General features: G+C 45.1%; 1 protein-coding gene across 3 annotated transcripts in view; it reads left to right on the top strand.

Annotated features, from left to right (window-relative positions):
• asic1b (acid-sensing (proton-gated) ion channel 1b) overlaps positions 1-27,865 on the top strand; it is an 856,126-nt gene that overhangs the window by 815,002 nt on the left and 13,259 nt on the right. For all 3 annotated transcript variants that reach the window (XM_034166038.1, XM_034166036.1, XM_034166037.1), the window contains 2 exons: positions 20,013-20,104; positions 20,403-20,482. In XM_034166038.1, the coding sequence (XP_034021929.1) occupies positions 20,013-20,104; positions 20,403-20,482 (172 nt within the window). The remainder of the gene's footprint in view (positions 1-20,012; positions 20,105-20,402; positions 20,483-27,865) is intronic.

Genomic DNA, 27,865 nt, shown 5'->3' with positions numbered 1-27,865 from the left:
AGATGGATGGATGGATACATACAGTGTTTGGTCTGTCGGATAGATGGATGGATGATACATGGACTGTTCGGTCTGTCAGATAGATGGATGGATAGAGAGTTAGCGACAGACAGATCAGTCAGATAGATGGTAGATGGGTAGACAGAGACAGATAGGTCAGTTAAATTACCTCCTTTTTTTGCTTCCTCACAATGATGTCTTGAGCCCATTTACCAAGTGTAGTTTCCATACATCAAAGACTTGCACAGGCATAACCTCATCTCTTGTTTGGTAGCTTCACCACAAAATTCAGTTGGCTGTGACTGAGTACTTTGAAAAATCAAATAGCCATTTACATAGACTTATGAGGCTTAGTCTGAAGATTAACCGTGCTGGGTTTTTGAACACTGTACAAAATTTGTCTGTAAATTTTTTCTTACACTTTTCCATAACCTCCAATATGGCAGAAAATCTGGTGTAGCAGAAATTGTTGCCATAAAATGCATTAAACTTAGGTTGATCCAAGAAATTCAATTTCAATTTAATTTCACTTTATTTTCATTTCTATAGCACCAAATTACAACAGAGTTGCCTCAAAGCGCTTCACACAGGTAAGGTCTAGCCTTACCAACCCCCAGAGCAACAGTGGTAAGGAAAAACTCCCTCTGAGGAAGAAACCTCAAGCAGATCATATTCAAAGGGGTGACCCTCTGCTTGGGCCATGCTACAAACATAAATTACAGAACAATTCACAGAACAATTCATGGACGAATATACAAGAAATGCTATTGGTGCACAGGACAGGAGGGTCGCCAACACAAATACAACTCCCATCTCTGGATGGAGCTGCACCTTAAACAGAGAGAAAAAAACAGAATCAGGCATCAGAAAGACAAAAAATACTGTATAATTTGCCAGCATTAAACAACAAGAAAAACAGAAGAAATACTAAGGTGATTGCCGGCCACTAGCCCTAAAATTTCACTAAAACACCCAGAATTTAGGTAAAGTTGAGGCCGCGGCCCGCTCCATTTACTAATAAATGAATTAAAAGAGTAAAAAGCGTAAAACAAAACTGTACCAGTATGCTAGCCATATGAAAGGGAAAATAAGTGAGTCTTAAGTCTGGACTTGAAAATCTCCACAGAATCTGACTGTTTTATTGACGCAGGGAGATCATTCCACAGAACAGGGGCACGATAAGAGAAAGCTCTGTGACCCGCAGACTTCTTATTCACCTTAGGGACACAAAGTAGTCCTGCACCCTGAGAACATAAAGCCCGGGCCGGTACGTAAGGTTTAATTAGGTCAGCTAGGTAGGAAGGTGCCAGTCCATGAATAATTTTATAGGTTAGTAACAGAACCTTAAAATCTGATCTCACTGGGACAGAAAGCCAGTGAAGGGATGCCAAAATGGGTGTAATGTGGTTGTACTTTCTGCTTTGTTTCAAAAGTCTGGCTGCATTATTTTGAACCATTTGGAGACCCCTAATGCTAGACTGAGGTAAACCAGAAAATAGAACATTGCAGTAGTCCAATCTAGAAGAGATGAACGCATGGATTAGGGCCTCAGCATCAGCCATAGACAGGATGGGACGAATCTTCGCTATATTTCGCAGGTGGAAGAAAGCAGTCCTAGTAATATTTCTAATGTGGAGGCCTAAGGGCAACGAAGGATCAAAAATTACCCCAAGGTTCCTCACTTTGTCAGTGTGATGTATGACACACGAACCTAGGCTGAGCGTTAACTGGTCAAATTGATGCCGATGTCTCACTGGACCAAGAACCATCATTTCAGTCTTATCAGAGTTTAAAAGTAGGGCGTTTCTAGACATCGAACTTCTCACTGCTGCAAGGCAGTCTTCTAAGGATTTTATGTGAACGAGATTACCAGCAGTTATCGGCATGTATAACTGAGTATCATCTGCATAGCAGTGAAAGGTAATCCGAAAGCGCCGCAATATGTGCCCAAGGGGTGCTATATAAAGAGAGAAAAGCAGGGGGCCTAAGACATACCCCTGTGGAACCCCAAATTTCGTGTCACTGTTAGAGGTAGTGTTACTGTACAAAACACAGTGAGAGTGACTGGTCAAGTATGACGTCAGTCATGCAAGGGCACTCCCAGTAATCCCAAAATGATTTTCCAGCCTATCAAGTAGAATATGATAATCCACTGTATCAAATGCAGCACTGAGATATAACAGCAACAGAACCATAGTGGTGTCCGAATCCATTGTAAGCAGAAGATCATTCACCACTTTAGTGAGAGCCATCTCTGTGGAATGATATTTTCTAAAAGCAGACTGCACAGACACAGAAATTTAGTGGTACCAGATGTTTGGCAATCAAATATACACTTCATAATTTGCATATGTAAACACACCTCTAAATTTTATCCATTGCGCTCCAGAGCTAGAGTGCTGGTGGTGCAGAAATGAAAGTTGATGAAAAGTGACAGGATCAGCCCCAGTAAGTGCAGCAAATCACATGGTCAACGTTGTTGAAATGAAAGGTGACATATGATGGACACACATACGTACGCATTGACAGATGACGTGCAAAGGTATTAAGCTTTCCCAAACCAAGACGCTTGTTCCAAATATACTGTACCACAAAAAATTAATTCCAAACCACTCAATCTGTACAAGGTTCATGAAAAAAAAAATCACCCAGACTCACAATGTCAGAGAAAGAATTGTTTTAATCAGCTTTTCCTTTATCCTAAGACCATCTCTCCCAAACATTTAATCACAATCTGTTCTGTATTATTTGAAATGTTTTGGACCCAAATAACAGCAAAATTCTGATATGAAAAGGACAGAAATTGTGAAGAGGGACAGAACTGTGAAAACAGTCAGTGAACCATTTGTATATGTTAACAAATGGCTCATTAATGTGAGAAACTTTTTTAATCAAGCCCAACATTGTGAGTTGGGTTTCAGTCATCATTTAGATTTTTATACCCCCTGTTGTGGCTCCATCTCCTGTTATGTATTTCTCCCAGAATCACTGCTATAGAGCAGATAGCTCATTAGGATAAGAAGTTGGGCCACCCATATGTAGGTCTGGGTTTGATTCCCAGTCATGCTACCTGTGTATATCCATATATGGTCCCAGTCCACCCAGTTTTTAATGGTTAGCAGCCTTGGCTGAGGGTTACCTACACCGTACTAGCATCCCGTCCAGGAGTAGTCATAGAATCTGCTTCACACAGGATCCGTGGATAATGAGAAAGACTCTCTTGGTCTTTGAGAGACTATTACCCATCATGTTTTACAGAGATGAGACTTTCTGCTGTTAAAAAAAAGAAGAAAAAGAAGCTGTGAAGCTGCAGGTCAAATTGGCATTACCTTTGTTTTTTGTTGAGATAAGTGTTTTAGGGTTGTTTTTTGTGTTTCATTATTTTGCTTCAAAGTTCTTCTGTTGCTCATTCATTTTCTCAAAGGTGGTTCTTCTCATTAAGGCGAGGAAAACTTCTCGTCACATGTTATTAATCATCCAGTCGTTAAGAATGACTTCAAATGTGTACTAAAAAAAATCGAATTTCTAAAAGACAGAATGCAATAATGTTTGAATCTTTTACCTTTTCACTCCCAGCAGTTGAAGGCGAGATCATTGCGTCGTCTGGCTCTTGGAAGCCTTCACAAGTAGTTTTAAGGACAGATGTGACTCTTTCCCTGTTTGTATTTTGACTGGTCACATTTCCAAGCAGTCTGATGAGTATTAGCTGGTGGTGTTGCAGTATCTGGGCTGCACAGTGTTTAGTGGTGTGAAACTGATGCCTGTGACAGCGGCCTGTCAATCTGAGAGGAAGCACAGACAGCAGACGGACAGGAGATGGTTACGTCCATGTGCACAGCTTCTGTGACAGAAGCTTTCATCACTTGAAGTTCAGATTAAATGATAATGCTCTACAGCGAGGAGGTATCTGTCACGCTACAGGCTGACATACAGGTGGTCCTGCAAATCAAAACCAAACCCGGGAATGTCAGAAACAAATACATAAAGGCCATCTGGATTGTTTCTCATGTCTTCTTTGCATGCCGTGGGAATTGTTTTTCATGATGATTGCAAGAGCGGTTTTTTGTATGCATTTAACTCTAATAATTCTACATATACATAAGCTGTGTTTCAGGTATTTTAAGACATTATTAACAAATGCATTATGACAAATGTAAATGCAGATGAAATGACTACTTTAGAAATGTCAAACCCATGAAGACAGAAGATAAAATAATTTTCAAGATGGCGCTGCAGATGGCTACCATGGTACTGCACTACCTCATACCTCTGCATTTTGTGGTTTTTGCATTCTGCTCTCCTTCTTTGGTCTCTTACACCAGGGAAGAGCTCATAAACATTGGGCTGTCATCTGTTGGAATGCTTTTGCTGGGTTTCACGGAACCAGTTTTACAGATGTTTTGGTTGGAGGAGCAGCGGCTCGGTATGGAGTTTACAGGAGATGCCAGTGGGGGAAACAAGCAGGAGCGCTCATGAGACTGAGACGGCAGGGGCTGTGCTCTGCACTCCCATCCTTTAAGCTCGCCAAAGTACACTCTTTGTCGACAACATGGATGAATTGCTGCTCCTCAACAGGAAAAACTCAGACTTTGGCAGATCCGCCGCATTGTGTTTCACTGAAAGCTAGCTCATTGAACGTATCCACGACAATGCTTTGCACCTGCCTGGCGTTCAGCTGCTGCACACAGACTACATAAGAGAGCTCTCTGGGAAGACAAGAGGTGGAACATGCTTTTATATAAACAAAGGTTGGTGTGCAGATGTCACAGTGTTGAAGAGGATGTGCAGCCCTCAGCTGGAAACTTTTCTCATAAACTGTCGCTGTTCTATTCATTGCATTATTCTGTGAGTTCTCCTCGTTTGTGCTTGTCGGTGTTCACATTCCACCTCAGGTGTGTGTAACGGAGGTGCAACAGCTGCTCCCTGACCAGATCACAGATGTAAAGAGGAAGTATCCAGACTCCCTGGTCATCATTCTGGTGGCATTTAACAACAAATCTCAGCCAGGAACTCCGCAAATACAGACAGCACATCACATGTCCCACCAGGGACGCAAACATTCTTGACCACTGCTAAAAAAGGATGTGTATTGCTTTGTTCCCCATGATCACTGTCTGATCCACCTCATTCCTACCTACAGGCAGAAATTAAGCTGCAAAGCCTGGAGTGAAGAAGGTAAAGAAGTGGGCAGATAAGTCAAGGCAGGAGCTACAGGCCTGTTTTGACTGCACACACTGGAGCATCTTTGAAGCTGCATATACAGACATTCATGGACTTTATAGCACTGTGACATCTTACATCCGTATTTGTGAGGACCTGTGTGTGCAAACCAAAACCTTCTACACATACAGCAACAACAAACCTTGGTTTACATGGAAAGTGAAGCAGCTCTGCCAGGCCAAGGAGGAGGCTTAAGCCCCTTTCACCCCGGGCCTGCTTCGCGTTGCTTCATGCAGCATTATGACGACGCAAGAATGTCTGCATCAGGTGCACGCAGCAGGGGGCCAGAGAGGAAGTGAGAACACAGATGAGGATCTGCAGGTAGTCTAACTGCCCTTTGACCGCAAGCTGTGTACGCACGCACGAACAAACCATCCATGAATAAATGTGGAGATGTCTGGAGTTATACTTGATGTGGACATGTCCTGTCTCTGGCAATCAGTTTGTGAGCAGGACTTATGCCTCTTTTTTTGCCCTTTATTTAACACAATTATGAGAGAATTTGAGGGTAGATCAAGGAACCGCCTGCAGCCAGCTAGTTTTTTTCTTTTAACTGTGCACAGGATTAAATAGAATTTTTCATCCTACATCACAGAGCAGCTGAGCAGAGGATGCCATATTGATCAACCTGGATCCTGTTTTTTTGTTAAACTTTTAGCGCTGAATCAAAATGAGCACTTTTGTCCAGTGTTTCATCATCAAAGCGCTTTACAGCAAATTTCAAACCTTGATTCAAACTGGAGTTTAAAATGTTTCTTGGCATTTTATCTCTGACTAATCTGCCTGAGGCCTGCAAAGCTAGCTGAGTTAGCTTGGCCTGCTAACTGGGGAGGTTAGCAGGCTGAAGAGGTTTGGAGAGATTTCCACATGCCTTGTTGGGACTGGAGAAACATTTCGGCGGCTTCAAGGAATGCACTGAAACTCTCTACCCACGTCTTAGTGAGTTTCTTTAGTTATCTCTCAATAGTGACGCTGCAAGGATGCCACAGATTGGTGATACTTCAGTGGGTGAGCCTGCCTTATATATCCAGAATGAACTCTTAACATTTTTGTAATGTCATGTGAAGAGATGTGTTAAGAAAAATATAATGGAAGTGGTTGGAAGATGTTTTTGTGAAAATGTCATCATGCACGCCCGTGATGTGCACAACGAGCATTATGGTGACAAACTGTCAACAAAGCTGAAGCAGCGGCATAATGGTCAAGATAAGATGAAAGCTGATGTGACTTTTGATGATATAGTGAGTGCAATGTTTGAGCTTCATCACAACAAAATATCCACAAATTTTCTTGCTATGGACCTACAGAATTTGCCAAACTGTGATCCTAAGGATGTTGATAACTTTGCTGTTTTGCAGAGAATCCTTGTGCTTGAGGAAAAATGCAGGAAACTAGAGAATAATCTCAGTGAGAATGTGGTGAAAACACTTAGACATGGTGATAACGTAGAGGCTGTTATGAATGATGTGAAGACTCATGATGCCCTGTTGCGGGAGAGGTTCACCCCACCTAATCCCACTTTTGCTGAAATGGCCTCCTTTTTCCTAATGGCAGAAAGGAGATGACTGGTGGTGGTGCATTTTCACAGCAATGATGAGGATACTGAAGTTCCTGTATTGAGAGATGACAAGTCTAGCAGTCGTGGTCCTGCTGCTGCTGCTGATGAGACGGGAGGTGATGGTGCAGTCAGTCAAGTGTCTGTCCTGGTGACTGGTGAAACTACTGCTGGTCAGTCATACCCCGGGTGGTTCAGCCAACGCTTGGTGGTGGCCATGTTGGTTCCTCTGGTGGGAACAACGTTCCTAGTCAGTCGTGGTGGCTTAGTTGGTCAACAGCCAGGGCAACAGTAATCGTGGCAGCAACATCCAGGGTAACAATAAGCGGGGCAACAATTACAAAGGCAACAATAATTGCAGCAATAATAACCATGGCAACAACAGGGATAGCAACTCCCCACTTCGTGGGAGAAAGCGTACTATCCAGTGTAGTGTGCAGAATGACGTCGTCCATGGTGCTCCACCACCAAAACGTGACTTTTTCGTATCAAGAGTGTTACCTCAGACTAATGATGCTGATTTCAAGAAGTTCATCAGTGATAATGTTGTGAGAAACTTTGATCTGATACTGACTTCTAATGTTAACGCAAAATGGTTGTCTGCTGATATTGTTGACAAAGATGAGGTGTTCTGTCCTTAGGTGTGGCCATGTGGCGTCAAGGTCCAGTGATGGAGGCTTCGTACTGATGCAAATGAGAGAATAGATAGAACTGACAATGACCAGTAACACCTCACCTCACAATAGATAAGCTGACTTTCATCAGCTATAACTGTGAATATGCTGATTCAGCACGACTTATGTTTTTACAAGATTTGTTCTCAAAATGTGTGTTTTTTTTAATGGTGCAAGAACATGGTCTCTTTAAGAGCCAATTTGGTTGGTTTGACCAACTTGGGGATAATGTAGTCACACATGGTGCTAGTGCCATGAAGGAGAACCAGTGTTTGAGGGGTAGACCTTATGGCGGTGTAATGATTGTTTGGAAAACCAATATTAATGCCAAGGTTACGCCAATATATCATGACTCTAGTCATTTTTGTGCTGTCATTGTAGATACTGGTCAAAACAAGCTTTTGCTAGTGTATGTATACATGCCCTGCGATGATAATCATCCTGGTCATAACATTGTTGAGTACAATGCAGTTTTAAATGACATTAATACTGTATGTAATGATGTAGATTTTAGTCGTAATTCCTATTGTACCAAAGCTTTGGATAAATATATTATTAATGAAAATTTGTACTGTTTCTCTAAGAATACAGCTACTTGTGTTGTGTATACCTACCAGAGTAAAGGTTTTTGGTTACTGTTCTTTCATAGATCATTTCATTGTCAGTGGAAATTTGAGTTGACAAGGTGTTATTGCTGATCTCAGGAGAAAGACCAGAGCGTGATTTATACTTCGGGAACAATGGAACACAGCAGGAATTATAAATTGGCATCGGGTAACGTTGTATTGTGAGGGTGTGGATTCCAGTCACAGTACCGTTGCTTTGCCCTGACGTGCGTTGAAACCACTTCCATTCTGCTTCCTGTGCTCGGTGCAGAAAAAAATTAAACATGTTTCATTTTTGGCATCCGATTCACTTCGTCCTTTGCGTCCGTCACGGTGTTGTGGTGTTGAGCTACATCATCATGACAACGCCACGTGGATGCAACTCAAAGTGGGCCTGGTGTGAAAGGGTGTTTAGAAGTGGAGACAGGCTGCAGTACCAGAAGGCCAGAAACATGCTTACAAAGGAGACCAGAATAGCAAAGAGGAGCTACTCTGATAGGCTGAAAACACAATTCTCAGCCAATGATCCTGGGACAATGCAACCAACCACAGGAGACCATCCCCCAACCTGTGGAGAACCCTCGACTGGCTTGAGGAGTTGAACCTGTTTTACACCAGACCCCAACAACAGTGGACTAACTGCCCCCTGGACACCTCTTTCCCCCTCCCCTCTGCAACCCCACCCACACTAACAATCTGCAAAGAGGAAGTATGAAAGCAGTTTCGCAGACGAAAGATCAAGAAGGCTCCAGGACTTGATGGTGTCTCTCCCTCATGTCTGAGAGCCTGTGCTGAGCAGCTGGCCCCTGTCTTCACCCAGATTTTCAACATATCTCTGTGCGAGGTCCCCTCCTGCTTCAAATGCTCCACTATCAACCAAGTCCCAAAGAAACCCCCCATAACAGGACTAAATGACTACAGGCCTGTCACTCTGACATCTGTAGTCATGAAGTCTTTTGAACGGGTGGTGTTGAGCCACCTGAAGGACATCACAGGACCCCTGCTGGACCCCCTGCAGTTTGCCTACCGGGCAAACAGGTCAGTTGAGGATGCAGTCAACATGGGTCTGCATTACATCCTGCAACACCTGGACTCGGCAGAGACGTATGTGAGGATCCTGTTCATGGACTTCAGACATTCTCCACCAAAAATTCTCCAACATCTCTGTGCCAGCTCCCACCTCTGTGGATTTTCAACTTCCTGACTGATAGAACACAGCAGGTGAGGCTAGAGAGCATCACATGCAGCACACATACACTCAGCACTGGCACCCCTCAGGGGTGTGTGCTCTCCCCACTGCTCTTCTCCCTTTATAAGAATGACTGCACCTCAGGGAACTCCTTTGTTATACTCCTGAAGTTTGCGGAGGGCACCACCATCATTGGTCTCATCCAGGATGGTGATGAGGCTGCATACAAACAGGAAGTGGAATCTTTGGTCCTTTGGTGTGGTCAGAACAACTTGAAGCTGAACTTGCTCAAGATTGTGGAAATGATAGTGGACTTCAGGAGAAACTCCCCATCACCCCCTGCTCCTCTCCATCCTCAACAACACTGTGTCTATTGTGGACACTTTCCAGTTCCTGGGAACCACCATCTCCCGGGATCTGAAGTGGAACTCCCACATAGACTCCATCAGGAAAAAGGCTCAGCAGAGGAAGCAGCTCAGGAAGTTCAACCTGTCCCAGGAACTGTTTGTCATCTTTTTACACTTCCATCATCCAGTCTGTCCTGTGCATCTCCATCTCATTTTGGTTTCCCAAACATGACAAGCACAGACTTCAATGAACTGTCAGGTCTGCATAAAAAATCATTGGAGCCAACTTGCCCTCCATCCAGGACTTATACTGGTCCAGGACCAGGAAGCGAGCTGGCCACACACTGTTTAAACTCCTCCCCTCTGGTCAACATCACAGAGCTCTGTACGTCAAAACAGCCAGACACAGGAACAGTTTCTTTCCACAGGCCATCAAATCAAAGCGATTCTGATTCTTCTTCTTTTTTTCCTTCCCACTGTCGCCAAGTGCTTGCTCACAGGGGGTCGTTTTGACCGTTGGGGTTTTTACAGAATTATTGTATGGCCTTGCCTTACAATATAAAGCGCCTTGGGGCAACTGTTTGTTGTGATTTGGCGCTATATAAATAAAATTGATTGATTGATTGATTATTCTGAAGCAGTTGATGTCTAAAAGTAATTGTAGCACCACTTGAAACATTATGGACTTTCATGATGCGGTTTTTAAATTTTACTATTTATAACCCTACCCATTCCCCTATCCCTAACCATAAACCACATAGACACCACCAACACCCCCCAACCCACGCACGTTAGACCGCATTTTGTGTTCCCGTCACAAAATTAATTTGTGCTCCAGTCTCAAAAACTGCCACATTTTTGTGACGGGAGCACGAAGCATGCATTAATTTCCTTTTGTGATGTCATCACGAAATGGCGTGAGATAGGGTCTGTCTGGAATAGACAGTTTCATAAAAAATGACTGTGTAAGGAATATAGTGAGGAAAGCCACCAAGACATCCATGACAACTCTCAAGAAATTCTAGGTTTCTGTGGGTGTGATTGGAGAAACTGGGGATAGTGTAACTTTGTCTATTGCAGTGGGTGCCACGCAACAGCCCCCATGAAATGAAAATTACAAGAAAATTTAGCATTGTCCAACTACTTATGCCCCTGACTGTGACGTATAACCCTGAATCTGTTGCTTTTTGGAATGATTATAGGCAAAAGCACAAACCACTTGTGCATAGAAGAAAAGGTGGAGAAGTGATACTTTTCAAGTACAGCTGACAACATGACTGCCCTAAAAAATATAAGTGCACTGGTGCAGTTTATAAGAAGCACTGCTGGTGGTGGCAACGGCACTCACTCTGTTTTGTGTTTTCTTTTACAGACTCGATGTCTCAAAGAGACAGTTTTTTCAAGTGCAAAACAGCTCCAGTAAATTTCATAAATTTCAGCCCTGCAGCATATTATTTTTGAAACATGAAGTGACAAGTGTATTTCTGATACCAGGTTCAGATGAATTAATCACATAATTTCTTTCATTAAGGGGGGCAGAGGATATGATGGAGACGTCAAAGCTGACATGTTGAAATTGTTCTGACAATGAAATAAATATATTAGATCAGGACTCAAGGAATGATGAAACTGTCCCTTTTATCACAGTTTATGAGACTTCTACATGTTGACTTCTACTTGGATGTTGACTTCTATTTCTATTTCAGATGAATGAATGATAACATAATTTAAATCCCATGGCTTTGTTTTATTATTTCTTTTTACATTTTTTTAGTAATTTTATACTTTATTGCAGGGCCGTATATAGGAATGTGAAAGGGGGGGTTCAAATCCTTGAGTTGGGGGTCCAGTGGGCCACAGGGCCCCCGGTGGGGTCGAGGGGCAACACCCTCGTAGGGGGCTCAGGGGAGCGAAGCCCCCCGAAGCAGAAGCTTTTTGAGGATTTCGAGGGGTAAAAAGCTACATAAATTTCATTTGAAACCCAAAATGTATCATTTTAGGAAATACATTTTTATATATAAATAGTCTTTGCTTGGGATTGGATCAGTTGCCATAAGAACTATCCAGGAAGAATGTTGTGTGGGCCGCTGAAGAGGAGGTACTGCTGGCCCACCACCACCAGAGGGCGCCCTGCCTGGAGTGCGGGCTCCAGGCACCAGAGGGCGCTGCCGCCTTATGGGAGTAGCCTGGGTGACAGCTGTCACCCATCACCAGACACAGCTGTTCCACTCAGCACAGAGGTATATCTGGAGGACGGCGTCTCCACCTCAGTGCCGAGATATCGCCTAAGACTGAGGTAATATTCTCTGCATTTATATTCTGAACAACCAGCTAAACTTGTTAAACCTTTTCAGGACTGTTGACTACTGATAGCTTCATTGCTTGGATAAGTACTCACCTTCCTGCTGTACTTTGACAAGAGGTGGAGGCGGCTTCTCCCCTCTCCGTTACTGGGTGCGGTCGCATCCACACCTGTGTGTTGTTGCTCTCTCCCGCCAGCAGTACCGGATCCGACGAGCGGAGGCAGTGGCCACCTGGGAATTCGGGACTTGGCGGTTCCAGTATTTCCAGGGTTCGGTGGCAGAGGAGATCTGGGTGGTTCCGGTTCGACTGAGACGGACGTCTCCTACCTTCGAGCCTGCCCACACGACACCAGCGGATTCGACCCCAAATTGTGATTGTTGTATTTATTGTGCTCGTTTCACAATAGTAAACCTTGTTATTTACCTTCTCCATTGTCCGTTCATTGCGCCCCCTGTTGTGGGTCCGTGTTCCTACACTTTCGCAACAGGATATCTCGGCCAGCGTCATGGACCCCGAGGGGCGTCAACCGGCTGTTGAACGGCCAATGGAAGACCAAGGCGCGTCGGCGGCTTCGGGAGGGGTAATCGGTGAGTTGCAGTGGATCCTCACCGCTTTCACCTCTCGGATCGATTTAATGACCGAGCAGCACGTTCTCCTAAACCGCAGGGTGGAGGCTCTCGCCGCACAAGTGGAGGCGCGCCCTTCGGGCGCCGCTGCGGCTCTCCCTCCCGAGGACCCTGCGCGTGAAAGTGACGTTCCACTGGTCGTTCAACGGTCCCTTCCTCCGTCCCCAGAAGCATACATAAGCCCTCCAGAACCGTACGGAGGCTGTGTGGAGACGTGCGCGGATTTTCTGATGCAGTGTTCGCTCGTCTTCGCACAGCGTCCCGTGATGTACGCGACTGATGCTAGCAAAGTAGCTTATGTAATAAATCTGCTTCGCGGGGAGGCACGCGCTTGAGCTACAGCGCTCTGGGAGCAGAACTCACGGCTCCTTCATACATACGTTGGGTTTGTACGGGAGCTCAGAACGGTGTTCGACCATCCCAACAGAGGAGAGTCCGCTTCAACCGCGCTACTGTCAATGAGACAGGGGCGTCGGAGCGCAGCTGCCTATGCAGTCGCCTTCCGCATCGCGGCGGCGAGATCCGGCTGGAATAGCACTGCCCTCCGCGCCGCCTTTGTAAACGGACTGTCATTGGTCCTAAAAGAGCACCTGGTGGCGAAGGACGAACCGCGGGACTTAGACGGGCTCATCGATCTGGTCATACGACTCGACAACCGGTTAGAAGAACGCCGTCGGGAACGAGGCGAAGGGCGTGGCCAGGCACGCGTCGTCCCTCTCCCTTCCGGTTCCGATCGAGCTCCGCCTTCCCCACGCTCCACAGCCCCTGCGCTCCGTGGGGTCACAGCTCCCCCTACTGACGAAGCTAGGGACACGAGTAGGGCAACATTTAGGGCACCAGATGCACAGAGGAGATGGACCCACGGAGCGTGTCTTGTTTGTGGTTCAATAGAGCACCATGTGAGAGACTGCCCCGAGCGGTCAAACGCCAAACGCCCACCCCTAGAGACTGGGCCAGGGGTGGGCCAAAACATTCACGTGGGACACACCCACATTGCTACACGACTCCCAGTCACGATCCTGTTTGAGGATTCAACCCTGAAGGCCCCAGCACTGGTGGACACGGGCTCTGAGGGGAATCTGCTTGACAGTAGATGGGCCAGGGAGATAGGGCTCCCTCTGGTGGCTCTTACCTCGCCTGTGCAGGTTCGGGCGCTAGATGGCTCCCTACTCCCACCAATCACGCATAAGACACCTCCAGTAACTCTGGTGGTGTCAGGTAACCACCGGGAGGTGATCGAGTTCTTTGTGACTCAGGCCACCTCCCGTGTGGTTTTGGGTTTTCCCTGGATGCTAAAGCACAATCCCCGGATCGATTGGCCGTCCGGGGTAGTGGTTCAGTGGAGCGAAACCTGCCATCGGGAGTGTCTAGGTTCCTCGGTTCCTCCCGGCTCCCAAGCTAAGGAGGAGGTCCGAGTCCCGCCCAATCTGAAGGCGGTGCCGGCGGAGTACCATGACCTCGCTGACGTGTTCAGCAAGGATCTGGCTCTCACGCTTCCTCCCCACCGCCCGTATGATTGTGCCATTGATTTGGTTCCAGGCAGTGAGTTCCCGTCCAGTAGGCTGTACAACCTCTCACGGCCGGAGCGTGAATCGATGGAGACCTACATCCGGGACTCATTAGCTGCCGGGTTGATCCGGAATTCCACCTCTCCGATGGGTGCAGGTTTCTTTTTTGTGGGTAAAAAAGATGGCGGGCTTCGTCCATGCATTGATTACAGGGGGTTGAACGAAATCACGGTTCGCAACCGATACCCGTTGCCCTTGTTGGATTCAGTGTTCACCCCCTTGCATGGAGCCAAAATCTTCACCAAGCTGGATCTTAGGAATGCGTATCATTTGGTTCGGATCCGGAAGGGAGACGAATGGAAGACGGCATTTAACACCCCCTTAGGTCATTTTGAGTACCTGGTCATGCCGTTCGGTCTCACTAATGCTCCCGCGACTTTCCAAGCGTTGGTAAACGATGTCTTGCGGGACTTCCTGCACCGGTTCATCTTCGTGTATCTGGACGATATACTCATCTTTTCCCCGGATCCTGAGACTCATGTCCGGCATGTCCGTCAGGTTCTGCAGCGGTTGTTGGAGAACCGCCTGTTTGTGAAGGGCGAGAAGTGTGAATTCCACCGCACTTCTTTGTCCTTCCTGGGGTTTATAATCTCCTCTAACTCCGTCGCCCCTGATCCGGCCAAGGTTGCGGCGGTGAGAGATTGGCCCCAACCTACAAGCCGTAGGAAGCTGCAACAGTTCCTCGGTTTTGCTAATTTCTACAGGAGGTTCATTAAGGGCTATAGTCAGGTAGTTAGCCCCCTGACAGCCCTGACCTCACCAAAAGTCCCCTTCACCTGGTCGGATCGGTGCGAAGCCGCGTTCAAGGAGTTGAAACGGCGCTTCTCGTCTGCACCAGTTCTGGTGCAGCCCGATCCTAGCCGCCAGTTAGTGGTTGAAGTGGATGCCTCGGACTCAGGGATAGGAGCGGTGCTCTCCCAGAGCGGGAAGACCGATAAGGTCCTTCACCCGTGTGCCTATTTTTCTCGCAGGTTGACCCCCGCTGAACGGAACTATGACGTCGGCAATCGGGAACTCCTTGCTGTGAAAGAGGCCCTCGAAGAGTGGAGACATCTGTTGGAGGGAACAGCCGTGCCATTCACGGTTTTCACTGACCATCGGAACCTGGAGTATATCAGGACCGCCAAGCGGCTGAACCCCAGGCAAGCCCGCTGGTCACTGTTCTTTGGCCGTTTTGACTTCCGGATTACCTACCGTCCCGGGACCAAGAATCAGAGGTCGGATGCATTGTCCCGGGTGCACGAAGACGAAGTCAAAACGGAACCGTCGGATCCCCCGGATCCCATCATCCCGGAGTCCGCTATCGTGGCCGCCCTCACCTGGGACGTGGAGAAGACCGTCCGGGAGGCCCTGACCCGTGTCCCGGACCCCGGAAACGGACCAAAGAACAGACTACACGTCCCACCAGAGGCTAGGGCTGCAGTCCTGGACTTCTGTCACGGTTCTAAGCTCTCCTGTCACCCAGGGGTGCGAAGGACCGTGACAGTCGTCCGGCAACGCTTCTGGTGGGCATCCCTGGAGGCTGACGTCCGGGACTACGTCCAGGCCTGTACCACCTGCACCAGGGGCAAGGCCGACCACAGAAAGACCTCAGGGCAGCTACAGCCACTGCCCGTGCCTCATCGCCCCTGGTCCCACATCGGTCTGGACTTCGTCACGGGTCTCCCGCCGTCCCAGGGAAACACCGTCGTCTTCATGATAGTGGACCGTTTCTCCAAGGCGGCCCACTTCATGGCCCTCCCGAAGCTCCCAACGGCCCAGGAGACAGCGGACCTCCTGGTCCACCACGTCGTCCGTCTGCATGGCATACCATCAGACATCGTCTCCGATCGCGGTCCCCAGTTCACCTCACACGTCTGGAGGAGCTTCTGCCGGGAACTGGGGGCCACGGTCAGCCTCTCGTCTGGGTACCACCCCCAGACCAACGGGCAGGCAGAGCGGGCGAATCAGGAACTGGAGCAGACACTTCGCTGTGTGACAGCCGCGCACCCGACGGCCTGGAGTACCCACCTGGCCTGGATCGAGTACGCCCACAACAGCCAAGTGTCATCAGCCACCGGCCTCTCCCCGTTTGAGGTGTGCTTGGGGTATCAGCCCCCCTTGTTTCCGGTGGTTGAGGGAGAGGTCGGTGTGCCCTCGGTCCAGGCCCACCTACGGAAGTGCCGTCGGGTGTGGCGTGCCACCCGCTCTGCCTTGTTGCAGGCCCGGACGAGGGCGAAGAAACATGCAGACCGGCGGCGAGCCCCGGCCCCCAAGTATCGTCCTGGGCAGGAGGTCTGGTTGTCCACCAAGGACATTCCTCTACAGGTTGACTCACCGAAACTCCAAGAACGGTACATCGGACCGTATAAGATCCTCAAGGTCATCAACCCCGCCGCAGTGAGGCTCCAGCTTCCGGCCTCACTGCGGATCCATCCAGTTTCTCATGTTTCCCGGATCAAGCCCCTTCACACCTCACCCCTCTGCACCCCGGGTCCGGCGCCGCCTCCTGCCCGGATCATCGACGGAGCACCGGCTTGGACTGTCCGCCGGCTCCTTGATGTCCGTCGGATGGGCCGGGGTTTTCAGTATCTGGTGGACTGGGAGGGGTACGGACCCGAGGAGCGCTCCTGGGTGAAGAAGGGTTTCATCCTGGACCCGGCCCTCCTGGCCGACTTCTACCGTCGCCATCCGGACAAGCCCGGTCGTGCGCCAGGAGGCGCCCGTTGAGGGGGGGGTCCTGTTGTGTGGGCCACTGAAGAGGAGGTACTGCTGGCCCACCACCACCAGAGGGCGCCCTGCCTGGAGTGCGGGCTCCAGGCACCAGAGGGCGCTGCCGCCTTATGGGAGTAGCCTGGGTGACAGCTGTCACCCATCACCAGACACAGCTGTTCCACTCAGCACAGAGGTATATCTGGAGGACGGCGTCTCCACCTCAGTGCTGAGATATCGCCTAAGACTGAGGTAATATTCTCTGCATTTATATTCTGAACAACCAGCTAAACTTGTTAAACCTTTTCAGGACTGTTGACTACTGATAGCTTCATTGCTTGGATAAGTACTCACCTTCCTGCTGTACTTTGACAAGAGGTGGAGGCGGCTTCTCCCCTCTCCGTTACTGGGTGCGGTCGCATCCACACCTGTGTGTTGTTGCTCTCTCCCGCCAGCAGTACCGGATCCGACGAGCGGAGGCAGTGGCCACCTGGGAATTCGGGACTTGGCGGTTCCAGTATTTCCAGGGTTTGGTGGCAGAGGAGATCTGGGTGGTTCCGGTTCGACTGAGACGGACGTCTCCTACCTTCGAGCCTGCCCACACGACACCAGCGGATTCGACCCCAAATTGTGATTGTTGTATTTATTGTGCTCGTTTCACAATAGTAAACCTTGTTATTTACCTTCTCCATTGTCCGTTCATTGCGCCCCCTGTTGTGGGTCAGTGTTCCTACACTTTCACAACAAAGAACCAAGATAACATTAATGCAAACTTTATACCTGCCTGTCGGTTGCGTCATTCGCAACCGACAGGCGTGAAAAAACTCACGCATGCGCACGAAGGTTCAAGCTTGGCTGATGCAAGCGCACATGATTCAAATCCATATAGTTTTTGCAAAAAATAAAAAGGTCGGATAGTTTTCTAACAGACCTCGTATTTAGCGGTATTAATATTCGTGTTTACATTATGAATATGTACGTATATGTACATTATGTATTAAAATAGCGGTATTTAATTTGGCGATCTTGTTTAACTTGCGAAATTCACATAATAAATCCCACGCGAATATTTGCACCTTTACAGTATTTGCAACAGGAAGGAGAAGCTCCCTTTATTTCTCAGCTTATACATACAAACATGTTTTTACAAACCAGACAAGTGTAACTGTGTGTCTACATGGGTATTTACAAGCCTACTAATCTGTTTGATATCAGAGGAGGATAGGGACCAGGGAGCAAAAATTCTCAACTCCCATGGGAAAAGTTTATCTAGCAGTTTCCCCTTTCATCACTTAAGGGATTACTCTGGCAGAGGAAATTGAAACTTGAGGGTGTGTGATAATAGCTGTGTAACAGTTAGTGCTTGTTGCTTATTATCAATGAAAAGAAAATACATAACGTTGATATCCAGATCAGAAAAAAATCAGCAGAAAAAAAAATCATCAGAATTCTGGGGGGGGGGGTTCGGTTGAACCCCCTGAACCCCCTCTATATACGGGCATGTATTGTAAAAGGTTTTTAATGATCTATCACCCACGTGTAGTACTTGCATAGCCCACCAGGGGGCACCACCCTCCCCTTTGGAAATCACTGTTTTAAAATAATGCATAGATTTATTATTTTTCTCCATCATGTGGTGGATGTGGCATCTCGTGGCACTGGTGTATGCTCCCAGGCCTGCCATGACCTGACCTCAATGTCGATATAATAATTCAAATGTATTCATTTCTAGAGCGCAACACAATATATAGCGCAAAACAATACCAAAAACAAAGAAAAAAATTGAATTAAAAAAATAAAAACACAATAAAAAAGGCAAAACATAAAAGAGCACAAGAATAAAAACATAATAACACAATAAAACTAAAGATAAAACAAAGAAAACAAGTGGGTTTTCAGTCTCTATTTAAAAGTCTCCACATTATCTGCCTTATATGTTCCGGGAGATCATTCCATAAAGCTGGGGCACAGGAGGACTGGCAGACTTTTTAGTCACTCTGGGAACACACAAAAGTCCTGCACCCTGCGAGCGCAGGGCCCAAGCCGGTACGTAGGGTTTGACCAGATCAGCCAGATAGGGAGATGCAAGTCAATGAACACTTTTAAAACCCAATAACAGAACCTTAAAACCTTAAAATAATAATAAAAACATGTCAAGGTAACATAGTAGCCAGTATATCCAGTTGCTGGAGTATCTCATAAATTAGGAATTAGTGAAAATGAGGCAGTGTGCAGCTTTTTTAATTACTGCATGTGATATTTGAGATGGATGTTTCATCAAATTTCAATGGGTAATTAGTGCTGAGAGCCATAACGTTCAAGAACATGCGCACAGAGCTCTTCAAACTCATTTGTCAGTTTTCCCTGCTGAAAATCCAAGCAAATTTCATGTCATTATTTTCACAAGATTCTTTTTTTAAAGCTTGTATGATCCACATGTACTGACGAATAGAATGAAATCCAATATTCAACCTTTCCATTGCTAGGCAGGTGATAATAAACGTAATAATTTACTAAGGCATTCCCTGGAGGCTGGCATTCCTTATTCCTTTGCATGGACACTAATGCTCAATAATGTCTCTCAGAAGGTGGGCCGATAATGTCATTATCCACCCACTATTTTACTTTGCTCTGACTCTTAGTGTTTTTTATGTACCTCACAGCAACAGCAGCACCCACCATGTCTTCAGACTACTTCATGGAACCAAAATTTGATTGATTTGTTTTTGTAAAACTTGTATCATGCTGACACTCCCATGTCACTATAGCTTGCTAATGTCTTGATAAAATGTCTTATAAATAATCTCAGAGGTATTACCTGGTTACAAAAACAGGGTTTTTATATTGTAAAGTGTTTATTTCTCGCTAACTTTTACAAAGTATAAGAGAAAAATGCAAACATGTGAGATTTATAAGATATATGAACATCTGGTACCTTTTAGCCACCAAAAATGATCAAAGTGTGACTGACCATGAATATGACTTTTCCGGTGTAATTTCACCAGTTTTTGCAGTAATTATTAATTGTGATCTCATTACGAATCTATGGATGGGCTCTTATATTCATGAAAAGAAGCTTTAGTTACATTATTTATATTTATTACAATTCTGGTTGAGTTAGCTGTGGATTCACGTAATAACAAGTACATCTTAAAACTATCTACAGTCAGTGTAGTAAAACTGGACATATAAGTGAAACTTATGTGTTGTTTGTTTGTTTGTTCATTTTACAGTGATAACATATTGGTTTTGGACATCTACTTTGAGGCACTGAACTATGAAACCATTGAACAAAAGAAGGCCTATGAAGTAGCAGGACTTCTGGGTAAGGACATGGTTTCAGTTTATTTTATTTTATCCACCACCACCCCCGAATAGATATGTTGTATGTAATGTGACAGATGCTTTTTTAATTGCAAATTACAACATTATCTGGGCTTTTTATCAGTTGTTCAGATGATTTATAGATAGCACAAAACTCCTTGTTTGTGACATTTTGTGCAAATGTCAGTCTTTTTTTCAGACCTCTGCATCACCAAAGAATTAATTAACCTGTTAGATCTGATCTGTGAATCATTTATGTGTGGCCCACAATATTAATTCCTGCCTCATTTATCTTCCAGGCGACATTGGAGGCCAGATGGGACTCTTCATAGGAGCCAGTATTCTCACCATTCTTGAACTCTTTGACTATCTCTATGAGGTATAATATATGTGATTTCAGATCTTTCCCATCATCCATTTTTTTTTCTTTCATAATGATGTTTCTGAATCCTCTGTTGTCATGCATGGGGTTCTGCAAGGACTGGTCCTTGGCCCACTGTTGTTTTCTTTGTACTCAACACCTTTAGGTAAACTTATACATAGCTACTGGATTGATTTTCATTGCTATGCAGATGATTTACAGTTGTATGTGTCAGTTCTCACAGGGAATAGGTCTGACACTGTTAAGTTGCAGGCTTGCTTGGCAGCAGTGAGAAGTTGGATGTTACCCAACTTCCTGCTGCTAAATTCTGATAACACTGAAATGATGATTAAAGGTCCTGCTAGGACCTATATCATCATTTCACTTTATCTCTGGGTGACTGTAATTCAACACAGTGATGCAGTTAAAAATCTAAGTGTGATCTTTTATCAGTCTCTTTTATTTAATGCACGTACTGTATCAAAGAGGAGACCAGAATTACCCTTTTTCATTTGCAAAATATCGCAAAGATCATATTGATTTTGTCTCTGGCTGACGTTGAGGTTTTAAGTCATGCTTTTCTATCATCCCCAGTTGACTATTGCAATGTTTTATTTTCTGGCCTCCTGCTAAAAAGCATTAAAAGTCTTCAGATATTTCAGAATGTAGCTGCTTGAATATTGACTGCAAGTAAGAAATTCTTTCATATTATGCAGGTGTTATCTTCTTTACGCTGGCTACCTTTTCACACTAGGGCAGAGTTTAACATTCTTTTGTTAACCTAAAAAAATTCTGAATGGTGTGTGCCCACTTACCTGGCTGAGCTGGTGCAGCTATATGCGGTGATATCCAGTGATCTCAGGAGGCTGGCAGGTGTTGCAGTGTTTTCATATTGTGCACCAATTTTGTACAACAATCTACCAGATGAAGTTAAGCAATCAAGTTCTCTGAGGATTTTCAAGTCCAGACTCAAGATGCAATTATTTTTCACTGTTTACATTGAGGACATGTAGCGGCACACTGTTTTTTGTTGTTCTTTTTAATTTATGGTTATCAGCTTTTATTTTTTTTAAATCTGTTATTATTTTTATACACGTTTTACATTTTATTAGTAGTATTAATTTATGTGTCAAATCAACTGGCTTATCTGTATGATCTGTTGAGGCTGACCACCAAAAAACTAAAAAAATCACATATAGTTAAGAGGCAACAGGTTAAAAGTACCTGAAAATGTGGAGTAACAATTTTCTAAGCTAAACTGGAACTACAAGTATGTTTTAAGCATATTATAAACTCTGTTGCTCACAATGGACGCACTCAACCCATGCTAAAATTAGCCTGTTAGCACTGCATTATGTGACTCCCATTTGTATTATGTTATGCAGCACTAGCAAGTTTTAATGCTAACATTAGCCTGTTAGCATAAGGTTATATGATGCTATTGAGTTTTCAAGACATGCGAATTATTAAATCCATAGCGAATCACGACTTTAAAGTGGCCCCCTCACTCTGGTCTTCAGACACCACAAGTATGTATTGTCTTTCACATTATAAATCATGTTGCTCACAATGGCGGCAATCAGCTAATGCTAACATTAGGTGCTGACATTGCACCTAACACCAAGCTAGCATCAAGCCAATCAGCATTTGATTAAATATATACAATAATCTACCAGCAGCAGCAAAATCAGCATTATCAACATGCATGACCATGTCAAATGTTATGGTCAAAGTTCGCAGTTATCCACTTTAGTAAACACCCACGTTACTCGAGTGTGAGATCTATTTAAATCTTGCCCTTAAAATTAAATTGTTTTTATGCAGTGTTAAAGCAGAATGCCAAGTCCACATTGTTCAGTGGATGGTTGTCACAATGGTACATGTGGGTTACAAAAGTGGAAACAGCAAGTTTGCCCAGTACAAAGATAAACAAGGCATTGCATAGTAGAGAAACTTGAATCTTCGACTGGACTGGGTTGCTTGACGTGCGGACATTTCGCTTCTAATCGCAGAAGCTTCCTCAGCTAAAATTCTTGCTCTGGTAGTCTGACATCTATCTTGACTCTTGTAGAGAAGAATAATAGAAGCCAGCAAAAGCTGGAGTTTTAAACCTAACCAGACCCCTCCTACTGAGAGGCAGACTGCTACTGACTAGTGACTAAGGCTGAATCTCAATTCTACCCATGGAGCTGTATATAAGTACTAGAGAGCGCAGTCCCATTGCTGCACACTAAACAAAAACGTCCCTTCATGGACAGCAACATGACGTCTCCTAACCGGGCAAAATATTGATGAAGTACCTGGATGTTAATGTATTTTCGATGCGGATTCGCGACTGAACACACTCAGAAAAATGCTCGCAAAATACATGTTAAAATGCCATTTTGACCTGGATATCGAGCCAGTAAAATTAAATTACATTAAATTATGTCAGGAAAGTATTAAACTTACTCTGACAAACACATTCCCAAATATTAGTGTTGAAAGTTACACGGATCTGCGCTGTTAAAACCATTACAATACATTTATATATATATATATATATTATATTTTTAAACAATTATCCTTTATTGACAGAGTTTCATTCATGAAGTCAGTGGTATGGGTTGACGGTGAGCGGCACAGCGCGGGTCATTATACGAGGTCTGTCCAAAAAGTATCGGACCTTTTTATTTTTTGCAAAAACCATATGGATTTGAATCACATGTGATTGCATCAGCCAAGCTTGAACCTTCGTGCGCATGCGTGAGTTTTTTCATGCCTGTCGGTTGCGTCATTCGCCTGTGAGCAGGCTTTGTGTGAGCAGTGGTCCACCCCTCTCGTCGGATTTTTATTGCGAATAAATGTCTGAACGATTTGGAGCTTTGCTGCATCAAATTTTTCCAGAAACTGTGAGAGACCTCCAGGTGGACACCATTCGGAAAATTTAGATGTATTTCAGGGACGATTTTATGGGGATTACACAGATTAAGGAGTGCTCCAGCCGGTTTAAAGACCGCCCACAGCGTCTGAGAGCGCGGCGCACTCCGAGCGCCAATCGACAGGCTGAAACCCCGCTGAAACAACCAGATCATTTCCAACGTTAAGGCTTTGTTGATCCGGGACAGTCGTCTGACTTTCACAAAAAAGGCAGAAGGCGTGGACATCAGCACTTTTCCGGCACATTCTACTGTTACAGGAGTTTTTTTCATGGAAAGAGAAGCGGAGGGATGTGCCACCGTGTCGCTCATGGCGCGGGACAAAACCACCTCCGTGTTGGTCTCACAGGACGGCTTTCAGGTGGCTTTCAGACGGCTTCTGGTGGCTTTTCAGTCGTGTGACTATCTGAGAAATTGTGCATGAGCTGGACATGCCCAACATGTCCTGTGAGGCTTCATCACGGCGTTGCTTTGCGCCATGCGGCACCGCCGCAACGCGCGGAATTCCTCCGCTCCTCTTTCCATGACAAAAACTCCTGTAACAGTGGAATGTGCCATTCATTTCCAAACTGGACGCTGTGTTTTATCCGGGACGTCCTCTGACTAGCACAGGAATTGCGGAAGACGTGGACATCAGCACTTTTTCGGCACATTGAGACAGACATGCGGAGGAATTCCGTGCATTGCTGTGGAGCCGCATGGCGCAAAGCAACGCCGTGATGAAGCCTCACAGGACATGTTCTGGCATGTCCAGCTCATGCACAATTTCTCGGATAGTCACACGACTAAAAAGCCGTCTGAAAGCCATCCTGTGAGACCAACACGGAGGTGGTTTTGTGTCGCGCCATGAGCGGCACGGTGGCGCATCCCTCCGCTTTTCTTTCCATGAAAAAAACTCCTATAACAGTGAAATGTGCCGAAAAAGTACTGATGTCCATGTCTCCTGCCATTTTTGTGTAAGTCAGACGACGTCCCGGATCAACAAAGCCTTCATGTTGGAAATGATCTGGTTGTTTCAACGGGGTTTCAGCCTGTCGATCGGCACTCGGAGCGCGGTGCACTCTCAGACGCTGTGGGAGGTCTTTAAACCGGCTGGAGCACTCCTTAATCTGTGTAATCCCCATAAAATCGTCCCTCAAAGCCATTTGAATTTTCCGAATGGTTACCACCTGGAGGTCTCTCACAGTTTCTGGAAAAAATTGATGCAGCAAAGCTCCAAATCGTTCAGACATTTATTTGCAATAAAAATCCGACGAGAGGGTGGACCACTGCTCACACAAAGCCTGCTCACAGGCGAATGACGCAACCGACAGGTGTGAAAAAACTCATGCATGCGCACGAAGGTTCAAGCTTGGCTGATGCAATCACACGTGATTCAAATCCATATGGTTTTTGCAAAAAAAAAAAAAAAGGTCCGATACTTTTTGGACAGACCTCGTAATCTCATTATTTTAAGGTGCAAATTTAATTAAAAAATCCCCAGTCTTGTCGAACAGTTTTAATCACTAATGACAAGTATTTTAACTAGACATTGCTCTAGCAATGGAAAATATCAACTATACATAAGTGAAGAGTTAATGGTCAGTGTCATCGGGCGACACAGGTACGGCAGGAAACATACAGCTGTTTATCATCCAAATATCACAGACAAAGTGACAAGAAGAACCAAAACCACTTACTTTTGGAAGGAAATATTGTCTCCCTTGTTCCTCCGTTTGTGGCTTTGTCAACATGCGCAGTTTTCAGGCATATTCCACCTGTTTCTTGACAAGACTAAGTGAACCTCTATTCACGCAAATCACTAACTTGCCCGGAATTAAAATGGCGATCACGCCTCCTTGTTGGCACACAGCTCAGCGCTACTGCACTCTCTAGTTCTTATATACAGCTCCATGATTCTACCCCTCGGCCCTTCCCCTTACCCTTTCCCCTCCGTTTTGCGTGGGCACGAGAGACAGAGGGGTCTCTCAATTCTGTTTTTGGAGTGAGGCGGAGGGGTAGGCAAAGGGCTTCAAACCCCTCCGTTTGGAGTGAATCTGGATGCACACTCTGTTTAGAGGGGTAGGAGGAGCTTATCGCTCTCTCCAAAGAAACAAACATGGCGCCCAGAACTGCACAAATGAAACAGCTTTCATTACAAATTACGCTGTTTAGAAAGTTATAACTTGCCAAAAAACTTTACAGGCAGTTGCCTGTGACAGCAACGTGTATGCTGCTGGATGCATGTTGCGTATATTGTTGTTCTGAAGAATGTCGTAACTTCGCTTGTGCGCTGAGGCATTATAATGCATATATGAGGTCTGTTAGAAAAGTATCGGACCTTTTTATTTTTTGCAAAAACTTGATGGATTTGAATCACGTGTGCTTACATGAGCAAACTGAACATTCGTGCGCATGCGTGAATTTTTTCACGCCTGTCGATTGCGTCATTTGCTGGCAAGCAGCCTTTGTGTGAGGTCATGTGTAGTGCTCTCGTCGGATTTTCATTGCAAGGAAAAAGACGGAACGACTGGAGCAGCGCTACTGCATCACATTTTGCCAGAAACTGGGCGACAGCCAGGTGGAAACCACTGCCAGCAAATGATGCAATCAACAGGCATAAAAAAATTCACGCATGCGCACGAAGGTTCAAGGTTGGCTCATGCAAGCACACGTGATTCAAATCCATCAGGTTTTTACAAAAAATAAAAAGGTCAGATACTTTTCTAACAGACCTCGTACACACAAACGCTACAATAAGACACTTTTGTATCTCAGAATGGAGAAAATCGAGATAAAGGATAAGCATGTTAATTCGTATGTTCATAAATCTTTGGACAATATCCATCCCTGCTGTTGGATTTCAAGGCCTGTAACGCGTGTGTATTTTGTAAACAAACAGGGAGCCCTGAGCAAACTCGTCTCCTAATAAGCTTTCAGGCAGAAAATGAGAAGTTTCATCAATGTGAATAAGTTGGAAAATATATACACACACATGTATAACCTGACGTCCTAATAGACTGATATTATTTGTCAAGGAAATTACTAAAGGAAATAGTGCTGAATGCAAAAAAATGGGAGAATTTGAAAAATAAATATTAGGTTAACAGAACTAGATGCAGCCCATAACATACATACAGGTGCTGATCATATAATTAGAATATCATGAAAAAGTTGATTTATTTCTGTAATTCCATTCAAAAAGTGAAACTTGTGTAATGTATACATTCATTGCACACAGACTGATATATTTCAAGTGTTTATTTATTTTAATTACTAATTAATTAATTAACTGATTACTAATCAGTCAATTAATGATTAATCCAACAATATTAATTATTACTATTATTGATTACTTAGTATTATTAACATAAATTAATTACTAATTAATTAATTATTAATACTATTAATTATTATTATTATAAATTACAAATTAATTAAATTAATTAACATGACATGATTGGGATGCGTCGAAGAAATCTGCGACTTCTATTTCTTTGCATTTACGCAGAAAGGCGAGAAAATAAGAGCAAACAGGCTACTGCAACAAGTTGCGTTTCGGTTGCCATGTTAACAAACAGTGAAGACGGCAGTTTGACACGGGCAGTTTTTTTTTCTCCTAAGGCGGAGGGGTGTCTCAATTCATAGGGCTAGAGGCATACCCCTTCGCCTTACCCCTTGTTTTAAAGGGGTAGATGTAGGGGTAGGGGTAGGGCCAAGGGGAAGGGGAAGGGGTACAAAAGAGAATTGAGATTGGGGGTAACAATTGCTCTAATTAGCACCTATTGTGCTCTAGTTAGCACCCTCCTAATGACAGGGCAGCTGTCCCTCCTAACGATGGGACTGACGCCTCTCCTGATGACTCTCCTGACAACGTGAATGACTCATTACCATGAACCAAAGACTAAAATTGATTTGACCTGAGTACCCCATTGTAAACAGGGGACAAAGTGCATTTCAGACCCCCTCCCCAGTTAAGGCTGGGTGTTAACTGTTTCACATACAATGCCTCCTTCACTCCCCTCTCAAACCATTTCTTTTCTCTGGCTAAGATTTTAACTTCCTTGTCCTAAAATGTGTGGTCAGTGTCTTTAAGGTGGAGATGAGCAGATATTGGTCAGTGTGAGTGGGTTTTCTGTAAACCCCTGTCTGGAGCTTCCTGTTCTCTCCAGTCATAACATCACAATCCAAGAAGGCTAAATGGTTGTTTCTATCATCCTCACGTGTGAACTTGATACTGGAATCCAGTTCACACGTAACGATGCCAGAAACAACCATTTAGCCAATATCTACTCTTTGACTCAAGCCACCCCCTTGAACATAAGCTCGGGGTGATCAGGACTCCAGCATAGAGCCCTACAGGTGCCCACAACTACAGAGGGAAGGGCTAAAGAAGTAGAGCACAATAGGTACTAATTACAGTAGTTGTTAGTCACTAGCCAATAGCAGTCTGCCCCTCGGTAGGAGGGGTCTGGTTAGGTTTAAAACTCCAGCTTTTGCTGGC

The sequence above is a fragment of the Thalassophryne amazonica genome, chromosome 3 (genome assembly GCF_902500255.1).
Source record: "Thalassophryne amazonica chromosome 3, fThaAma1.1, whole genome shotgun sequence".
Classification (NCBI taxonomy): Eukaryota; Metazoa; Chordata; class Actinopteri; order Batrachoidiformes; family Batrachoididae; genus Thalassophryne; species Thalassophryne amazonica.
The sequence above is the reverse complement of the archived record's forward strand: the minus strand, read 5'-3'. Positions and strand labels throughout refer to the sequence as shown.